The sequence below is a fragment of the Melozone crissalis genome, unplaced genomic scaffold (genome assembly GCF_028551555.1).
Source record: "Melozone crissalis strain CALT ecotype California unplaced genomic scaffold, PUWL_Pcris_2 ptg000016l_1, whole genome shotgun sequence".
NCBI classification, from domain to species: Eukaryota; Metazoa; Chordata; class Aves; order Passeriformes; family Passerellidae; genus Melozone; species Melozone crissalis.
Genome location: NW_026535794.1, coordinates 17669322 through 17690401, shown reverse-complemented (window position 1 = coordinate 17690401; position 21080 = coordinate 17669322). Strand labels below are relative to the sequence as shown.

The following is a 21080-nucleotide window of genomic DNA, read 5'->3' as shown; positions in this document are numbered from 1 at the left end:
TCCTATAAGTGTAACAGATATTGTTCCAGGATTTAAGAGAGCTTCCCAGAAACTGGAAAGAGAGACAATATAATAAGTTTAATGAACAAAGCCCCAGGGAGGAGACAAAGGCAGGCAGAGAGATAAACATGCATGCACAAGCACAAACAAAAGGCAGAGGTGAAATCTTGAGAGGTGAATGTTCCTGACTTCAGCAGGGCCAGTTTCACCCCAAATGGAAAGGCAAGTTTTTAAAAATGCCCCATACATTCTGTGTGTTTATTTAGACAGAAGTGAATGACAGGTATTAACTTAGCACAGGGAGATGTTTTTCCTCTGCACTGTTTGATTTCTGGCTGGCAGGAGCAGTGCTGCTCCTCTGTGCTGAGCTAGTACCGTGGCCCTCACATCTGTAGCTCATGCTTTGGATCTTGGGTATCAGGAAGGTTTCAAATATGAAACTTCCTCATAATTACTGACTGCATGCTTTCAGTAATTCAGCCAGGAAAAGGAACAAAATGAGTATTTTTGGACCATTCCCAGAAGAACAGTCCACTACCACTGTTCATTTGTTGATACTGGACATACATAATCTTTGTGTCTAACGAGGTCATGAGGTGCCAGGACAGGCTCTGACAAACTGGGCATCAAGACTGTCTGTACAGTTTTGAGCTAGGGCATTGTAATACGTCCTTATGAGGCCCTTTTATTAAATTTTCTACAGGCCCTCTGCTGCATTCAGTGAATGAGTGATTATTATTTCTTTTTGTTATCCCCATTTGATGTGGCCCTATGCCATATTTGGGGTGTGTTGCTCAGAGCATGCAATGAATAAAGAACTGTTCATTTCCAAATGGGCATTTTTAAACATGCTCCCCTTAACATCAATGTACAAAGATTAAAGCCAAAATTATCCATTTTCAGTGTCTGTCTTGAGACATGGAGGGACTGGTTTTTCAGAGTACTGTTCATAGCCTCCTCTGTGGAAAGCACAACCAGGAGGTGCTTAGAATTCAGCACTGGTGTGGATCTGGCTTCATTTCTCACATTAGATACTCAAAAAATATATCATGTAAAAATAGTAATCACTTGTGAAAAGCTTACTCTAAGTGATAAAACCAGGGATGTATAAAATGTTTACAGCAGAAATAGAAAAAGAACAGTGTTTTGCAAAGTACCTTCAGCTCTGTCTCTTTTCTGCTTGTAAACCTCTCGTCCTGGCACCCTGCACCCCTCTTCAGCAGTCCTTCCACAGTCCACAGCACCACACTGTGTGCAGTTTTATGGCACTCATCTCTAGGATAAGGTAAATCTGGAAGAGGATGAGGGACAGCACCGAAGATGGGGAATGCTGCTGGAGCCCCCAGGTTCAGCAGTCTGGGTTGCATTACCCCATGCAGAAACATTGCTTTCTCTTGTTACCTGTTATATGATAGGTGAAATCCCATATCCTTTACTTAGGCATGATTCATACAAAGTATTTCTGCCCAGGAAATCATGTTTGTGTTGCCTGGGCCACATGTTTATGTGTTGGTGAATGCCATATTTAGTTTCTCCTGCAAGTCCCCTGTGGTTTGGGAGAGGCTGGAAGGTGTTCTGACTTCCTCTTGTCTTTGCCCCACTCTTTTTGGAGTCCACTACTGGTACTGCTGCAAACCTTTCCACACTTTAGGTACTTCGGATGCCATTGGCATTTGCTTGCATCCTCTTTAAGATGTGAGAGAAGAGGCCCCACACTCGGCCAGTTTTCAGCTGATCCTGTTCTCCCTCCTTCATCCACACACAAGCAAAGAGGTTGATGGGGCACGTGGAGGCAAGAAGAGTGTCCAGCTGACTTTAGTGAAAACAGTGAGGTGTGGAAGTCATGAGGCAGGACAGCCTTAATTCTAGAGGAATTAAGAAAATGCTTGAGTATAAGGGCTAAAAGAAGTGCAAAAATTAGAGGAGTTCCTAGAGACCCGAGAATGGCAGTGAGACTCCTAGGTCTGTTGCTCACACTCAAGTCAGTGGATATGTCTCCACTGCCAGCAAAAGCCATCTCTAGGGTACCCTGAAGCCATGGGACACACAGACCATGGTCTGCATGGCCCTTGCATCAGTCTTGTGACAGGGACAGAGTATGCTGTGCCTCCCACCAGCCCAAGGGCACCACGCTTCTCTCTCAGCCTTCACAGCCACAGGCCTTGGAAGTTCTGGGAGGAAAAAAAGTCTGAATCTGGCACCATCAATTCTTATACCACAAATAGCTGTCTTTATTGCTGTGCATAGCTAATTAAAATGATGCTGAGATATGGTGGGAGAGACAGATAAACCTCTGGTAATTTATAATTTGCTGGGAATAACTCAACACTAAAGACTTGTAATCACAGTTCATTGAAATATATGAAAATCCTTTCAGTTGAAGAAAAAAGCTTCTCCTATGACATGGTGCAACTCTCCAGGTGGGAGATTGGACACAGCGATGCAGAAAGAGATTGCGTTGGCTGGCAGCACAGGAGCAATTGAGGACACAGTTTTTTTCCAGTTTTAAAATGGTGCATGCTCAGCTCCAGCTGGCACCCTGAGTGAATGAACGGGTGGAAGAGCTGTGCTTCCAGATCCATAGCTCCCTTCATCTCAGTAAATGGGATTTAAAATGTAGTGAAGTGTGGTGGAGAAATAGATGGGTTGTCGTAGCTGTGTTATGGATCTAAGTAGGCTGGTAATCAGTAATTAGAGTTTAAAACATGGGGAAAAAATTGTTGGAACAGTACTATTTTACCAAGAGTGTAGAGTTCAGAATACCAATTGAACTTAGGCAAGTCACAGCTTTAATGTCACCATCCCTGGGGAGCAGTGGCCTGGTTTTGGCCTGTGGTTGTGCTTTTTAAACAAGTAAGTGTGGTCAGACATAAAGCTTCATACAGAGCCATGAAAATGGGCTTTAATCTTTCAGGGCTGTCTTTTTGCAAGTAGCTCCTGGACAGCAGAGTGCAAGTGAGCACAGGAATGGGTGTCCTGGCTCCAGAGAGCCCACAGCTATCTTCACTGAGGGGCTGGCATGAAGAAGGGAATGAAGAGAAAGGCATTTCTGCCAGGCCAGGAGTGCTGAGAAGCAGCCAGAACAGTCTGAAATAATTCACATTCCTCTCCTGACCATATCAGGAAGGAAACACACAGTTTAGGACTTAAGCTTTTCACAAATATGGGTAAATTTATTTCCACTCTTGTCCTGAATGGCAGGGTGGCATTATCCCCATTTTACATAGGCAGGGCTGAGGCACAGTGAGATTAGGGTTATGTGGTCCATTTAATATGGTTGTCCATATTGCAATGCCTTTGGCTCAGTCACAGAGCTTAGTCAAATATATTTGCAACATTTGTATGGTCTCACTGGCTACAAATACAGCCCTGCATGATTATTTTTGCTGCAAATCGCAGCAGAATGTGTGTTTGGCACCCAAATAGCAAGAAAAATGCTCCCACTTCTGTAAAAAATGCAAACTATGCAAAGTTTGGACTGAATGAGGACCTCAAGTGCATTTTTTTTTTCATATTCATAGAATATGAGAATATGAGCCTGAGGCACAGGCAGAGTTAGAAGTCAGTTGTGCATGTGTGCTAGACCACTTTCCCCCTTGCAGTCTTTCCTGTTGTTCACTAGACATCCAAATGTCATTTGCAACAAATTGCAGAGCCTTCTTCATTAGGCAGCCTTGATTAGGTGGAGTACAGACATCTGCATAGCAGGAGTGACAGCAGCAATGGATTAACGTGGGGATTTGCTTCTGCTCGCAGCAACACAGACCACTGCATGTTTAGCAAAACTAGAAAATATGTTACCCCAGATCTTTTGAGAAAGTTTGATTAAGTCAGTAATAGCAACCCTGTGTCCATCCTTTTCTGTAAAGCAGATACATACCACGAACTATGGATATATAGCATTGTCCTTCATTATCAGAAAATGCAGAATATGAGCAGTGGCCTGAAAAGATCTCAAGTGAGTGGACGTGGCTCACTCTGCATTGTAACAGGCACTAGGCAAGTCTGGCCCAGTGTGTTGGGTGATCAAGCTAAGTGCTCCCAATTGCTTCCTTTTCCAAAACCATAATCAGCATCATGAAGACAAGGAAGAATCCTGATTTTTAAGCACCAATAATTATACTAAGCAGGTTGATCAGATAATGCAAAGACCAGATAAAAGGTTCTGTGGATAAGAAGTAGGTAGTGACTAAGAAGAGAGATATTTAAAGACTAATTCATTTGTGCACATGACATATTGAGGTCACTTTACATTTTCATCTCCTACCTTCCATTCATATCTGCATCCATTTATGCCTTTAAAGCAACTGTGCCTTTTCTTAACCTCTTATCCATCCGAGTTTTTCTCCCAAGTCTGAATTCCTGTTTTGGACCATTATTGGGTAACTGCTGCAAGGTTTTTTTTCAGAGTCTTTTATGTTTTATTGTTTTGACTCTGCATTTTCTGTCCAGAGAACAGCTGACAGCTCTTTCTCCTAGGAGTTTCCATAATTTTTTCAGAAGGGGAAAGGAAGGATTTTTAGATTTTGTGCTTAATATATGAAATGGGATAATTTATAAGCCTTGTGCTAAATCACAGAAACAAGATCATGTGTTTTGAGCTTTGAGTTTGCTCTGGACAGGTACGCAGTATGCTAAGATATTTCTTTAGATGTAAAGTCATTTTTCTATACCAGACTTTTAGTGGAAAATTATTCAGCAAGCCAAATAGGAATTTCATATCACATTTCATAGATTTTGACCATTAAAGATGTTTGGTGCAAAGCAGTCACTAGTGTCCCATAAGCAATCTAAGAGAGAGATGAATTGTACATTAGAACCTTGCTGCATGGTGGCCAGATATACTCAATTATCTATCTATCTATCTATCTATCAGTTATATCTTTGTTATTCATTGCAGTAATAAATACATTAATATGTTACCTTACTTTATGTTGCAAATGTAAAAAGGCCATGTAGGAAAAAAATACAGCAAAAATATTTAACACCTTCAGATTTTTGTTGCAAATTGTACTAACCATCTGTAGCTAATTATAGGAGTTTGACTTCTCCCCCAAACACAGCTTTTACATCATACATTTAATCTGTTTAATTAATGGTTTAGATAATAAATTGGTTTTCTATCAGTCTGTTTTGTCATTGCTGATGAAATTATTGTAATGTTGGACTTAACAAGTAAAGGAACTCTGTTATTTTACCTTATGTTTTAAGAGCTCTTCTGTATTTATGTTCCATACCAGAAGTCACAGTAATTATTATCTGCAGACAGGAATGCCAACTCTGCTCTAAATGTAAAGCTTTTCTAAAAGTGACTGGTACAAACTGCTGTTATGCTCCAGTATATTAATACTTTGAAATTGCTTCTTGTCTTAAGAACTCCTTGCAACTATGATTGTAAAACTGAAAACTGAAATTTTCAGAATTAATCAGATCTGCAGATCAGATGTTTCCTGCATTCCTACTTAGCCTAGCTAATTAAAATGCTTGGGTTGTGAGGGTTTTGTTGTTTTTTTTTTTTTTTGATGGAAGTATGACTTTTTCATTTTTACTTGCTCTGTATGCAAAAAAAAAAAAAACCCACAAAAAAACCAACCAAAAGCCACTAATTCAAAATTACAGCAGTTTTATTTTTTCTTCTAAAAGTAAGCAAAATTTGGCCCTCACTCTTTAGTTCAAGGAAGAATACCTTCAGCAAATGAAATTTTACATGGGTTTTTTTTTTATTTCTTTGAAAGCCAAACCTTTTCACACTCTCAGCCTCTGTTAGCACTTGTAACTGATCTTTTTAGTCACAAACAAACTTGGGGCTCTTCTCACTTCAGCTGAGAAAGAGGAAGAAGAACAGACCATGGGTAGTTTTCTGGAGTGAGCCTGTTATTCACAATTAGCTCATCTATTCAGTTCTGCTGCTCATGTTGAGGAGCAGGGAAAGTTTGAATGAAAGGCAAAATGTGAGGAAATAGGCATTGTCTGGCATGTTAGAGGAGCCCTGCTGAACAGTGTTAGCATGAAGGGTTTCCATAGAGGACAGGACAGTAAGATACAGTGATCTGGCTTTAGCAGCCTAATTCCAACAATTTTCTGCTTTTCAATTTATTCTAAATAACTATGGAGCAATGAAAGCAATAAATTACAGTCATTTGAGGAGCAATACATTCCAGTGCCGTTATTCTGCGTATGTGAGGCAACTACCTAAAGAAAAAACCCCAAACGCTAAGATTTGTAAAAAACCTTTATTCTTATTTTATTGAAGCCAAATTTGTATTCCAGTTTTGTTCAGGAAAGACTTCAGGATCAAGATAGCTTTGTAAGTCATTTTGTGCAGGAGTTTTTAAGAAACCAGAATGATAGACTTCATTTATAGCATAGCTAATTTTCTAGAAATGAAGTGGAAGTTACAGCCAGTTTGCCCAAGTGTATGAGTAATTTGGGAAAAACATACCTGCATGTGTGTTTCTGCTGAGCTCAAAACAGACTGGGACACAGAGTCTCAGAAGATTCATACTTTTTTTTTTCATTTTGACAGTCAGTAAGGCTTCAAATCATACTATTACTTGGTCAAAAGATCAAAAAGTTTATTACTGTTAGGATTTGGTGAGGAAGATCACAAAACCAGCAGTATGGATGGATTATGCCCCTTCAGATGTTTGGGTTTGTGTAACTGCTGGGTCTATGAAGGCTGTCTTCTAGTAGAAATATGATCTTGGAGATAGGACATGTATTTTTCATTAAGAAATGTGCAAAGTGTTGTTCAGAGTTCAAACTGAGCTCTTGTCATAGCACAGAGATCCGTGTAACTGAATTAATTTTATCCAGATTTGTCTCTTATTGATTTTAGCTGGAATTAATAGCAATATTTGAAGTTTCAAAATGGTATAACAATGTATTATAGATAAGTTACAGCAGTCATGGACTACTAAAAGTGGAGGAATCTGGAGGATGTGTTCTAATGAGATATCCAGTGCTGACATTATATTTTTGTCTGCTGTTAATGGTGGGGTTTGCAAGCATTTGTGTCATTATTGAAACCATACCAGTAATTATTTGCTGACCAGTTCCACAGGGTGATACCACTGATCACCAGGTTTAGTTACAGTATAGAAAAATTACTGCCAAAAAGAAGTCTGAAAAATAATTTAATTTCTATCATACTGCATTTAAGTGTAGTTTCTATTGCAAAAATTCAACAAGACAAAATCACTGTATGAGTAAGAGTGGGACCACAGTTTCTGAAGCTGGTCTGGAGCAGTGCTGGCATTGCAGGGGTCTAACAGGACCTGCACATTACTGAGTGACACTCAAACACTCCCAGCCACTGGCAACCCAGACTGCAAGGGACTGGCGCCAGCTCTATTCTCTACAGCATGACAGAACTGTAGGGTGTTTTTCTGGGAGTTTTTTTGAGGTGGTTAGGAAATCACCTTGTTTGTATCAAGGTCCAAACAATGTCGCATCAGGCTGTCCACTGGAAGCTGGAGTCAGTGCACTGCTGGGTGCAGATGAGCTGTCTCTATCTGAATTGTTCAGGCTGATCCAGACACCCTACTTTTTCTCCTTTCTTCCTTTACTCATTTTTCTCCTAAAAGAAACACATCATTGCTTTAGGTGCGTTAGACCCTCAGAAGTGACTTGTCATATTTTGGGTACCCGCAGAATTAACTGTCTTGAACAGAGGAATTTTTTAAACACAAAATGTCTTGTTTTATCTAAGTTATAAACCTTTGAAATGAAAGTGTTGTCTTAAAAAGCATATAGTCTGGTAGTAGCACTGTATCTGCCTCTGTAACAAGAATCAGTGCTACAATTAAAAGTACTTGTTATTTGAAGTGATGTCAGACTCCTGTAGTACTGATTATGAAATCAAGCAAGACATTTTTAGATATTGTCTCAAAGTTTGTCAATTGGTAAACTGAAATAGCATGAATGCAAGGGTTCCTGATGTGGAAAAAGATGTGTAAAATTAAAACCAAATATATCATGTACAGTGCCAATATCCAAAAGAGTTTGACTGCCTATGTGTGTACTTATATACATGTGTATTGTCTTTGCATAGATACTCACACATACAGAAGATACTGTAGTGCTTCAAATTTCCTTCCATCTATAAAACTAATTGCAAATTATTTCTTTTTGTTCTTCTCACAGCTGAATTTTTATTCCTCTTGTGGGGTGTTTATCTCTGCTATGCAGTGCGGACAGTCCCATCAGCATTTCATGAGCCACGTTATATGGCTGTTGCAGTTCACAATGAGCTCATTATCTCTGCTATATTCCATACAATTAGGCAAGTGATCTGTAGATCTAGTAATTAACAATTTATCTTTCAGGTTTCCTATGTTACAACTTAGAGTGGGTGAATGGGATAGGATGCATAATGGAAGGTCTTACAAATATTTGTTTCTGCAAATTAAGTGCTTACTAAACTTAAAACTGTTCCCATGGGATCCAAGAATATGAAATTTTATAATTAGGGGGTTTTTCACTATAGTTAGGTGATATTTTCTTAGATCAAAGTTCAGTATATATGATAAATTAGGTATAGCAATGCCACTGTCTGTCTTCAGTCATCTACATACCACTCACTGTTTTGTATCCCTAGAAAAACAGCAGGTAAGAATGTTGGTTTGTATGAACTTTGCTGATGTGTAACAGATTGGTGAGCTGCAGCTATGTGTTAAGATTATTGTACTGGTTTGGGCATGAAGCATAGTGTCTTATATGCTGACATAAAAAAAATTGTTACACATATAATGCTGTATCAGTAATATAAAGCCCATGTTTCTTCTGAAGTCTGTGATGAGCTCTGCATTTCATACTTGTAAATTATTTGGGTAGTAACAAATGAATAAGGGTCTTTGCTAGAGCTACATGAAAATTTACTAAATCTGGCTTTCCTACCGAGTGCCCTGTAAAAATGAATTGGTCCCAGGAAATGCAAAAGAGGAAGATAACATGAGTTTCATCTCATCCTGTAAAAATTCTTAAGACTTTCTTCTGACATTTTCACACCTTCTTTTGCCTCCTAAGAGATTTTATCTACTAAGTTGTTTGGGGTTTTTTTACATTACTTCATTGACAGTCTTCAAATACTCTTCTCTGTTCCTTGGTCTGTCTTGGCACTAACATTTCTCCTTGTCTTCTTTATTTTGCTTTCATGGTTTTTTCTGACTAAACATCAGCAAAGCAAATCCTTCATCTCTGTTCCTTCCTGGTGCTCTTTTCTCTTATCATTGTTATACAGTTCACTGCATTTTTCAGACATGCCATTTCTTTCCCTTCCCCTTCTCCTAACCCTGTATTTCAACACCCACATACACTCAAAATCTATACTCCCTAACACAAACATCTGCAAAGTTATTGTTTAAAATCTTTATTTGATGGCAGCATTTTCCTTTTCATTCCTGATAGATGTAAAATTCACTTATAATACTTTTGAGTTTATTATTACAAATATGATGGCTTCTCAGTCAATTTTTCCCCCATTAATGTACATTCCTAAACTGTGTGTTGAGCCATGTTAGAAGATACTGTTCAGAGGTATTTTTGTTGGCTCCAAGTTTCTTTTAGCAATAGAACAGGAGGCAAGTAACCTTGGATGAAAGAAAGGGGAAAAGGGGAAAATGTGGCATTTTAATACATCCCTTATGAAGGAGATACAAAGGGATTAAGTCTTTCAGTTTGTCTTATTGACAATCCTGTGCCTGCAGCCTAAGGTCTCTAAGGTCTGCTGATCCCATTCTTCCTTCTTTCCCTCTTTTCTTTTTTTTTTTTTTTTAATGTACATTTTGTATTGATTCTTTCCCATCTGTCTAATATATATACTGGTTTGTTGAAGAAATATTGTGTAGTGTTTATAGATAAGACTGAAAAAAATGTACACAGTCCCTCCTGAGATTATGTCCATTTCTGCATGCCCAACTCTTAATCCATTTCCTTTTTGGTTTTTTTTTTTTTGCTTCTATCTTCCCTGCCAAGTTCTGGATGCAACTGAAAGGGCGGAAATGTAAAACTTAGATTTATATGACATACCTGAATTGTCATGAAGTAGAAAGTACTGGAGCCTTGAAGGACACTTACAAGGCAGCCATCCAGTCTGAAAACTCCAAAGCTCATGGAAAATTGATGTGAGCACTAAATAAAACCTTGAACTGTTTGCATTTTGTTTTTTGTTTGAAAGTATCCCCATTTCAGAGAAAAAGGATTCTGGATTATCTTCACATCATCATAGTATTAAATTCCTGCATTGCTCTTATATTACTGAGAAACCCAACATTTATATGGAAAAAATCTCATTCAAATAGAAATCCTGTCTTTGCTAGGGCTGAATGGCTACTTCAAATGTGATTTTGCATTCAGAGGCATGGTATGGCATGGATACCTTAATCAGTCAAGGTCTCCAGCATAAAGGAAGCAAAAAAGCCTTCACAGAATCTGAGGACTGGATCTGTTAAAGGTTAAGCAAAAGCAGTGGCCATCAGGATGTGGGTGCTTTCTGCCATGTGTCTGATGGATCTGGCTGCTGCTGGCTCCATTGCAGGTTGAGCAGATCCCCCCTGGGGCAGTCACACAGACCTGGCTGCCCACAGGGGCCAGTGCAGGTCCCACACTGCCTGGTCCTGTTCCTCCTCTGCAGCTGGGCCTGGGATGACACTTTGGGTCTTCCCAGGGGCCACCCACGTGCTGCCTGAGGCTTGTTCATCAGTTGCACACATGCACCATGCAGAGAGTGGTATCACACATAACAAGGATTTAATGAGAAGATGGGAGATACGTCAGGTACAGAGCTCAGTGACAACTTGCTTACACGTCACTAACCATTTTATCCCCCCCTCTCTCCATGCTTTTTCCCTCCTACCTTATCCTCTATCTATCTCAATCCTTGTCTTCCAAATAAACAACCAACCCTCATTATTTTTTTCCTATTGGTCACAGTTTTCCTGCATCTGTCTTCAAATTTGGCATTCGTGATGCCGTTATCTAGGTAATCATGATCTTATTTTCTGTTGCTGATATGGTTACACCAGTGCCACTGACCTTGCAAGTTCTGCTCCCTCAAAGGTCCTTCAATTACCTGTGAAGTTTGCCCATCTTTCAAATGACTCCCTATTAACCACCTGTGAAATCTTGCTATCCCTTACAGCACCGTCTGTAACTTTTGTTCACCTTTTGTTCTTTATTTGTTACATCCATCAGTTTCTCATGTCATCTTCATCAGTGCAGTTGTGTTCAGTTTGCTAAATCTCAGGCCTAAGCCTCCTCATGTTCTCTCACACCCCAAAGCAACAGGAACTCTCTTGGAATTAGTTAATTGGGGTATTTTGTTGTGTTCATAAAACATTGCATTTACAAAGTATTAAACAAGTAATTATGACTGTATTATTACAGCATGTAAGCCAGTGTTTCATGCCAGACTATTTCTGTTAACAAAAGCTTCTTCAAAATGCATCTGTGAACTTGGATAAGTTGCAAATGTCATTTCTCTCTGAATGCTTTTTGCTAACCTGGAAATTGCAAGCCAGCAGTACATCCGCTCATCCGTTGCACTGCTCACTGCTTCTGGCTTTGGGAGCTCACTAAGGCAGACAAGCCAAGCATGCCTCAGCTTTAACTGCACTGCTTCTTCTACCACTCCTTTAGAAAGCTCAGCAAGGGACTGTTTTGTTTGACAAGTTCAGACACTCATTTCCAAGCATTCAAGGCTCTTGGATCCCACAGCAGTGAGCTGGGCGGTCCTGCTATAAAGATCATTTCTCTGCTCCCTGCTAAGATGCATTTCAGTTCAGTTCTCCCTTGGATGGCTTATCAGCTGTACTCAATAGCTGTGATCTGTGGACATCCTGTGTTTATAAAGTGCACTGCAATTCATTATAGTACATGTGCTTAACCTAAAACCATCCCTTCAGCTCCTTAATGTATGTAAGCTGCCATAACTCAGGCAAAGAAACTGTGACATTATACACAAAACAAAAAGACAGCTCAATAGAGTGAGAAATATGGAATAAGCAGTATAATTTAAGGTCTGTTGTTTCTTTTTATATTTTGGTTTGTTGATTTTATTTTTCAGAGTTGTTTTGAAATTTTAGCATATAAGTTGTGTGGATGTAATTTTTAGTCTGTATGAAAGCAGTACAGAACAAAACCAGTTGTGTTTGGCCATTCAGTGAAAAGAAACCTAAGGAATAATAAAGATATTAAATCTAATGCACTGGAGAAATGCAGTGAACTGCAACCCTGAATTCTATTTTCAGATTCATTCTTTCTTCAAGACTTCAGTCTGACTGGATGCTGATGCTGTTCTTTGCACACACACATTTGACTGTGACAGTCACTGTTGGGCTACTTCTGATCCCTAAGGTATTCGAGTCTGCTGTCTGTTTTCTTTTGCCAAGTCTGAGGAAGATAAATGTTGTCATGCAGAAGCATTTCTGTGTAAATCTAGCAGCACTTGATAGAAAAGGAGGATGTAAAATTTGGCTATTTTACCTTGAAAGCTGTATTGTTTTTATTTTTAAAATAAATAAAAACAAAGTTTCTTTCTGTCAGCTTTTAAAATTCTAGGAGTTTAAAGTACTTAAAATGTTGATATGATTAATAGAAGAAGGAAATAATCCTGCCTAATTGTGCTTTTTTTTAGGTATTTGTATGACTATGCTGCTGCTAGAGTTAGCTGAGAACAGACAAAATTTAGGCAAGGGTGTAGAATCACTGGGATCAAGAGGCTGGACTAGCCATGAGATGGGGAGGTAGGGATTTAAACCAGGCAGTTACAGGCTGAAAAAGGAGAACCCTTTGCAAGTCAGAGCCCGGACAGACAGATGCTGCACACTGGGAGGGGACAGGGCCATGGCAGGGAGCCAGGAGTGGTGCTGGGAGCCAGGAGAGCTGTGGGGGCACAGGGAGATGGTGAGGGCAGGATCAGGGAAGGGCAGAGAAATCCCCTGAGCTGCAGCCCAGACACCTCCTGGAAGCTCCAGTGTCATCTCACCAGGGGCAGGAGATGTGCAAGTGGCTCCTCCTGTCCCGAGCAACAGTGCCCAGGAATGGAGTGGAACTTCCTCCTGAGGACTTTACCCCAGCAAAAGGAATGACTTTCTAATGGGTTTCAAAATGACTAACCTTATTAATCAAAAGCTCAAGAGTCAAAATAGCAGTAAAGGTGAAAGCTACATATGAAGAAAGAGCATTAAGCAGTTCAGGTTGATAGAATTTTCAGGTTAATGAAGCTGCTATTCCTGCCTTTTTCCTGTGTGTCAGAACAGGGTATGCTGGTGACTGTCAAATATATGTACATTGAACAGTCATAACTAAGGACCCATTGATGCAGCCTTAATACTGCATAACCTTGTTTTATTTTAAATTACTTTTCTGGTCTTTAGCAATAATCTTATATTTTCTATTTTATATTCATGCACTTTATTACATATCTTCAGAGATATTACACATCTTCAGACGTGTCTTTTTAAACTAGCCTAGAAAATTTGTTGACCTTTCTGAAGCTGACTCAGAACTACTGATCAGCATTTTCATTTTTAGCTTATTATCTGTGTTTCACTGCACAGACTTTTCTTCCAACACACAAAAGAATTCAGAGAATTAAGATTCACAAAGTTTAGTTCTATTCATGAAGTCCTGAAGACAGATGACTATGTGGACAGTAGTAAATTCAGATGAGTGAATCAAGATGAACAAAACAATAATGACAACCTCACTCCAACTCCTGATTCAAGGACCTGGTGAAACATGGAAGAAAAAAAGTTGTCTGCTTTTTCATTAGCTTCTTTCTTTTTTTCCCCCGTTTTTTGTGTTTTGTTTTTCTTCCTTGCCCCTTCCTTTTCAAGGTTAGGATCTAAATAGGAGAATTGCTTTCTGAAGGATTATTAAGGTCTGTATTGTAAAAAATAGTGTCTTACTGTTTTAGCAGCCTTTTAAGAAATAATGTCTGAAAGTCTATTTTCATGTCAGCATAACTGAAATGCCATTTAAAGAGGTTCAAACAACTATCAAAATAAGTAGGAATTTTTTTTCCTTATGCACATTTCTAAGATTTATCATGTTAAGGAATCATTAATAAGAGTTCCTTCCATACAATACTGAGTGAGACTCTATGGGACACTACTTAAGCCAATGAAGCTTAAGTAACATTTTGAGTTTGAGAATCACATCAAATCTGTACAAGAGCCATTGTACCGCAAAAACTGTTGTAAGCTCTTACACTGATGTTGAAGTAAACTTTTGCACTCATGGCATTTTTTTGTCAATACTTATTGCAGTTTTCACATTCAAGCAATAACCCAAGAGATGATATAGCTACAGAAGCTTATGAAGATGAGCTTGATATGGGTCGGTCTGGATCCTATCTGAACAGCAGTATCAACTCAGCATGGAGTGAACACAGTTTGGATCCTGAAGATATTCGGGTACATAGATCTCATTTAAATAGCATTCCTTTTCAAGAACACTTTTTCCTAGAAGGAAACTCCAACTTGCATGCATTTGTTTGTCTTTGCAGATATCAGCTGGAAAATGCCAGCTTAGATCTTTTAGGATTGTGGTATCAGGTCATGTAAACTCTCATGTAGTATTTGCTAGGTGAAGAGATGCTGCATCACTAGTTGTAGTAAAAGTCATAGTGGTGGCTAAGAAGGAGGAATCATCCTCAGCAAGAGCTGTTACTCAGTTTACATAGATTCTTTGATTTATTTTGAGGTGCAAACAGCTTTTGGTTTCAGTTTCATTAGTTATTTGTACGTAACACATACATAAGCATACGTTACTATAAAGATAAAAATTTTAAAAGTTGATTAATGGAGAAAATTACTTTCTTCTTACTTTACATGGTTAAAGGCCTTATATTCTCAGAACAAAAAGCAGCTATAGAGTTCAGCAGGAAAGCACACACTATAGCATTGTGAAATTTGAAACAGCATAAATGAGTATGAAGTGTGCATGCTATGGAAAGTAACATGTTTGTGCATGAGAGTTGAACATTTTTTAAGTGGAAAATAAATGGGATTCAAGTTGATGGAGAAATGGCATATTCAAGAATTAGAAAAGACAGTGAAATGAGTTTAATGCCCTTTCTAGAGCAATAGGTCTTGCATTCGTCAGTCTGCTTGTTTGACTGTAGTCACTCTGTAAATACTAGTTTTGCCATTCACTTTGCTTTGCAGGACGAGTTGAAGAAACTATATGCTCAGCTTGAAATCTATAAAAGGAAAAAGATGATTGCTAATAATCCACATCTCCAGAAAAAAAGGTGCTCTAAAAAGGGCTTGGGGCGCTCGATAATGCGGCGTATCACAGAAATCCCTGAGACAGTCACCAGGCAGTGCTCCAGGGACGAGAAGGACCTGATGGAGCACAGTGCTGTGAAGAACTTGGCCACACTGAAGAAAAACCCACCAGATTCCACAAGTTCTTCAAAGCCAAAAGAAGATACTTTGAAAAACAGAGTCTTTTCCTTAAAAAAGTCCCACAGCACTTACGATCATGTTAGGGATCAAACAGAAGAACCAAATGGCTTAACTACAGAAAGTGCAGAAGTCATAGCTTCTGAGAAAACACTTCTGGACTCCTTGAATGGTAACAAATTAACCAAAAATGCTCCTGAAAAGGTTGAAGCTGTCTCTACTGAATCGGTCCCTTTGGTGTGCAAATCAGCAAGTGCGCATAATTTAAGTGCCGATAAGAAGCCTCTGCACCCAAGAACATCTGTGTTACAAAAATCCCTCAGTGTTATTGCTAGTGCCAAGGAAAAGACTCTGGGACTAACGGGTAAAACACAAAGTCTAGAAGAAAGCACTAAATCTCATAAATCTCAGCAGAAGGGTAAGGAGGCCACCAAAAAGCACTCAGCCTCCGATAAAGGGGAACATAAGGATTCCCACCGGAAAAACTCTACCCAGTCTGAGGAAACAAAGAAAACACATAAATCTGGAATTATTAAACAGCAAAAGGTCAGTCAGACACCTGCAAATCCAGACACAGGGCCAGGTAAGTCTCTACACAAGGAAAATTTCGACATAGGAGAAGTTTGTCCTTGGGAGATATATGACCAAGTTCCTGGTCCTGTGCCTTTTGACTCTAAAGCTCAAAAACATGTGTCTATTGCTTCCTCAGAGCCAGAGAAAAACCACCCTTCCCAGCCAAAGGGGAAGACTCATCATAAGCTGAAGACACCTGAGGGGCACCAACAGTCAAATCAAAAGAGTTCAGAGAAGGTGGAAGCCACTCAGGAGACACAAGAGAAGCAGATCTTTGAAAATGAGAAAAATCAGTCAAATTCCAAGTCCCAGGTGTCTCCTGGGCTGAAGTGTGAGAATGTTAATAGGTATACACCTAATACCCATCCTGGAGAGCGGGAAGAGCTACCCCAGAAAACAGCAGAAAAGGAAAACCTCAATAAATTGGCTGAACAGAAAAAAATTACCTCTTCTGAGGGAAACGTGCTTTCATCTAACTCCCATAAGCCAAGTAGTTACGTACAGCAACCTTTAGCATCTCGAGCTGAAGTCTGCCCTTGGGAGTATGATACAGCAGATTTACCAAAAGCAGAAAGAAGTGTAACTTTATTGAACACCTCTGCTATAAGTGCAAATAAAACAGCAGCACCTCGAAAATAAGAGGCTTTTGGACTGAGGAGAGTAGCAACATTGAGAAGAGAGACAACAAGAAAGACAGAGGGGACTTAGGCCAAAAGGATCTGAAAATTCCTAAGGAGCATCACTTAAATCAAGGGAATCAGCACTACAAATATGTAGGAGTTAAGCAAAGTAAATTATCGTTATTGTTGTTATTATTTATATGTTGAGTGCCAACAATGTGATTAGCAGTGCCCAGAATATGGTCCCTGCTCCAAGGATTTTACTGTGTCAATGAAAGAAATCTGCCTTTGTGAAATCAATTTTTCCTTTAAAAGAAAAAATAATAAGATAATAACAAACGCACAGTATAGATCTTAACCAAATTATTTCTGGATGCTGTAACTGGCTGTAACTTGCCCTTGGGACTTTAAAGATCCAGCAGAAGTGGGACACAGAAAATGTCCTGATGGCAAAAAGGGGTACCAACGAGCAGCTTATTAAAGTGATGACTTTTCACTTTTCATATTTAATCTAAATAGCACTGCTAACTTAATGCATCCCAAGAATATTTTATAAAATGATTGCTTTCATTTTCTTATTACTGTGTGTTTAAGTACATTGTTGTGTCTCATATTAAAGCATTCCAGATTGTATAATTTTTGCAAATAACTTTGATATTATGTGACACAACAACATATTTATGCAATCTGCTGATACTGTCTTCTAATTGCAAGTTAAAATACCTGCTGTAGACCTTTTTGTTTTTTGTAGAATTGCAGTAGTCTTTCACTGGCTGTGGAAGCCATAATTCATATTGGGAAATTCTTTTGGGCTTTGGAGATTGTTTGTTTTTTCTTTCCTGTAATTTATATAGTCTTTTTTTTTTGTTTTGTTTACTCTCTGTTATTTATATTTATAGTTTGATACTGTATTATTCAGGGGTTTTATATGCAGTAAGTTATGCACTTCCCTTTTAATGCTAATAGACTTTGTTCATAGTGCAAATTTGGTTGTCTTAGCTGCATATACTGGTAGGACAACTTATCTGGGTTTTTTGTTATTAATTGGAAAATATCTAAGAGACGAAAAATCTTACTTTAAACATCGATGGTGATAATCTTGTTCAGTATTTCATACTGAACCTATCCTGTTAAATAAGACAAGCAAGAATGACAATGAATATACCCCAGAAATGATCGTGTTTTACTAACACCAGACAGCTCTGGGAGATATTTTATTTATGGAACAAGACTTTACTGTTTACCCCTGTTGGCAAACCTCAAAAAATTGGCTCTTGGAGTGAGAACTCCAAAATATTACTCTTCCCCCACATATGCAAATGTAAGCGATACTGGGAACGGAAATGATGGCATCTCTCTCCAACTGTCCAAAATGCTTTGACTTTTTTTAAATTTATATGTACATTTACAGTAAAAGTTGGTGTTTGATACAGTGCTACTTTTCAGCAATAGCTACAGTCCTCATCGTGCATATGAGCTTAATTCATAGGTGGCCCATTCACAACTATGAGTCTTAGTGACAGTTCACCATCAGGGCCTGAGGACTTGTTGAACTCCTCTGAGGAGTGTCAGCAGTAATTAAACAGCCCCAGCCATCTCAATGCAGTACCAGTAAAGTGCTGTTCACAGGAATTGGCTGTACCTAGTGTACTCCAAAACAAAGACAGCTCAGTCCTAAAGAACTTGTGCAATTTGAGAGAAGTGATGGGATTCAGTGGAAGAACATGAAATGTGGATGACTGAAAAGAATGTGTTGTTTAATATATATAATATATATAAAAATAGATATTTATATATGTTTAATATATATATATATAAATGTCATATCTAATACACACATGCACATACACGTATGTAGTATAAACTGATTTTTGTGGCATCATAGAAAAAGTGGCTTAAGATAAAATGCAATGAGCAGAGGGACTTAGACAACCTGGGCATGAGGATTTTTCTGTCCTTTAAAAAGGAGAGGAGTCTATGGGCATGTCTAGACTGACAGATCAAGATGGATCTGATTTTCCTACTGCCGCTGCTAAGCCCAGACCTGACATGTGCCAACACCTGAGCCAGCTGGGGACAAGTTGACTCAGGTCTTGGTGCTGTCTAAACATGTTACCTCACTAATAAATTCTGCTTATTAGCTTCAGATTAAGTGACTGAACTGCCCCAGCCAACCTGGTTATCCAGGATAGTGCTCAGTTCCACCATGGGGATGTGCTGACTTAGGTCTTTACTACCCCGGGCTTGTCTGACTCTCCCATCCCTCTTTTGTAGGGCATAATTATGGTCTAGTAGATCTGACTGGGACCCTTCAACCCAGAATCCCTGTTCCACCCATGAAAGGGAGTCAGGCATATGAGTCTGGGTGCTTTGGACATCATGCACCCACTTTGCACACACAGGGCCACTGGCATCCTATGTGCAGCCCAAATCCACCTCTGTCCTTGGTGTGGAAAAGAGTTGAGGTTAGACCTGGTGTACTCAGATTCTCCCTTCCCAGTCCTAGACACTCATGGGATTGGTCTGTAACTTGTCTTGTCAGCTTCAGTGGGACTTGGTCAGCTTTTCTGAGAGAAAATAACCCTGAATTTCCATGGGAAGAAGTCTCTCCTAGGAACAGAGCTTTTTGGGAGGCCTCCAGGAGCACACTGACCCTGTGTGTGGAGAAATACACAATTTTAAACGTGCTGAAATGGTGAAAATCTTACACCTCTCCTATCCTTGAAGGGAAGTTCTGCAGTCTCAGCACTGGTTTTTGGGACTGGGACAGGGGACAGCTTATGGCAGGCTGCCCTGGCTCATTTACGGGAGCCCGACTGTGAGGTTAGAAGCGACATCCACGGAGGGATGGGGGAAGGAGATCTCTGTATGTACTCACTGCCTCTTGGAGACAGATGGTTGCAAGGAGCAGGTACCAGCCCTCATGCCCTTGCTCATCTGGCTCTCAATCCTTTATCTCAGAGCTGAGCAAGGCCACACTGCCCATGCCCTGCTCTGCAGGAGCCCTGTAGGGGTGCATCGAGCACCGAGGACGGGGGACTCACATTGGCAAATGTCCACACTGCACCACTGCCCCTTGCAGTCCCGGCAGGATCGAGCCCGTCGTGCATGACTGTGTCCGTGCCACCGCTGTATATCTGTACTTGCTTGGTTTCCTTTCCCTTTCTTTCTGTTTGGAAAGATAACTTCATTAGAAACACAGAAACAAAGGCCACTCCTTGGCTGGTGTAAAACAGCCCAGCTGCACAGAAAGCAAAAAGCAATGGCTGGTTAACCAGGGAAGGCATTGGCTTGTATATTCTTGTTTGGTTTAGATTTCTTTCGTCTTGACCCTTTCCCTCACTTCTTAAAAACTGTCTGTTGTGGTTCTTTAGGCTCATTGTAGTCACATCCCCTAAGACTGACACAATTGGAAAACTTTCCTTTAGAAAACAAAAAAGCTTTCCCCAATTTATTAAGCAACTGATCTTTGGGCTACAGATTCAATTGAGACTTAAATTATTTTACTTTTAAGAAAATGAGGGGCCAAACTTCACTCAAGTATCCTATCGCACTATGATGCTGCTAGAAGCATTGCTTAATGAAGACATACTAAGTTAGACATAAATAATGTTTTGTGTTTCATAGATTTTTCTCCACCAGCATATATCGACTAGATTGCTTAGATGTCTTTTTCTGGAATTTCATTGTCATTGTTTAGCCAAGAGAAGTGCAACTCTAGAGTAAAGATGTTACAAAGATGTTCTCTAGCAGATCTGTTAAGAGAAAAGACAATAAACATGAAGGTCACAAACATTTGCTAGGTTGTCCTTCTAAATGCATGTGCAAGCTGCATTTCTCCTTCATTTCTAAGCCATGGTTTATAAGTAATTAGATTTATACCAATCTTATTAGACTTGTATAATTTATGCAAGATTATGCGCTTTAAAATATAAATCAGTGCACACCTATCATCAGCTTTGGTGGCATCATAGACCTGAAACCAGACAAGACATTTATATTTGCTCTCCTTAGGCTTTTGCATGCATATGACAACAGGCAGGCCTGAGCAAACACTGCCTTTGACTTTTAAAATTTTAGCTACTCCAAGTTGTAGAGTATATAAAGCTGTAAGTCTCTTCACTTTCTAATGTGGTTCTTATGACAATGTTATCTGGCAACCAACAGCATCCACCATGAAATACTTGATAGATTTATGTTGTAATGTGTTGCAGCATGTAAATAATGTAACTTCCCTGCAATAAAGCACATTTATATTAAATCTGTCTGCAGGCTTTTGTGTTGTGATTTTCTGAAGTCGTTATTGATCCAAACTTTATGGGTTTCCCATCAAACTTGCAAAGTAACTAACTTTACAGCTTCTATGATCAGATCATGGCATTATCATTTTCTGGATTTTTCCTTATATTTTCATTAAAGTAGATATGCACTATGTTCAGGATTTTATGTTAGGGAAGTAGCTCTATTTGCTCAGTGG

The 21080-nt window shown here is 39.3% G+C and overlaps 1 protein-coding gene across 1 annotated transcript in view; it reads left to right on the top strand.

The window, feature by feature from the left end:
• GPR158 (G protein-coupled receptor 158) overlaps window positions 1-20864 on the top strand; it is a 190858-nt gene extending 169994 nt beyond the window's left edge. The window contains exons 8-11 of the mRNA XM_054273612.1: window positions 8146-8284; window positions 12249-12354; window positions 14271-14417; window positions 15171-20864. Coding sequence (XP_054129587.1) covers window positions 8146-8284; window positions 12249-12354; window positions 14271-14417; window positions 15171-16622 — 1844 coding nt within the window. The 3' untranslated portion in view covers window positions 16623-20864. The remainder of the gene's footprint in view (window positions 1-8145; window positions 8285-12248; window positions 12355-14270; window positions 14418-15170) is intronic.
• The last annotated feature ends 216 nt before the right edge of the window (window positions 20865-21080 follow it).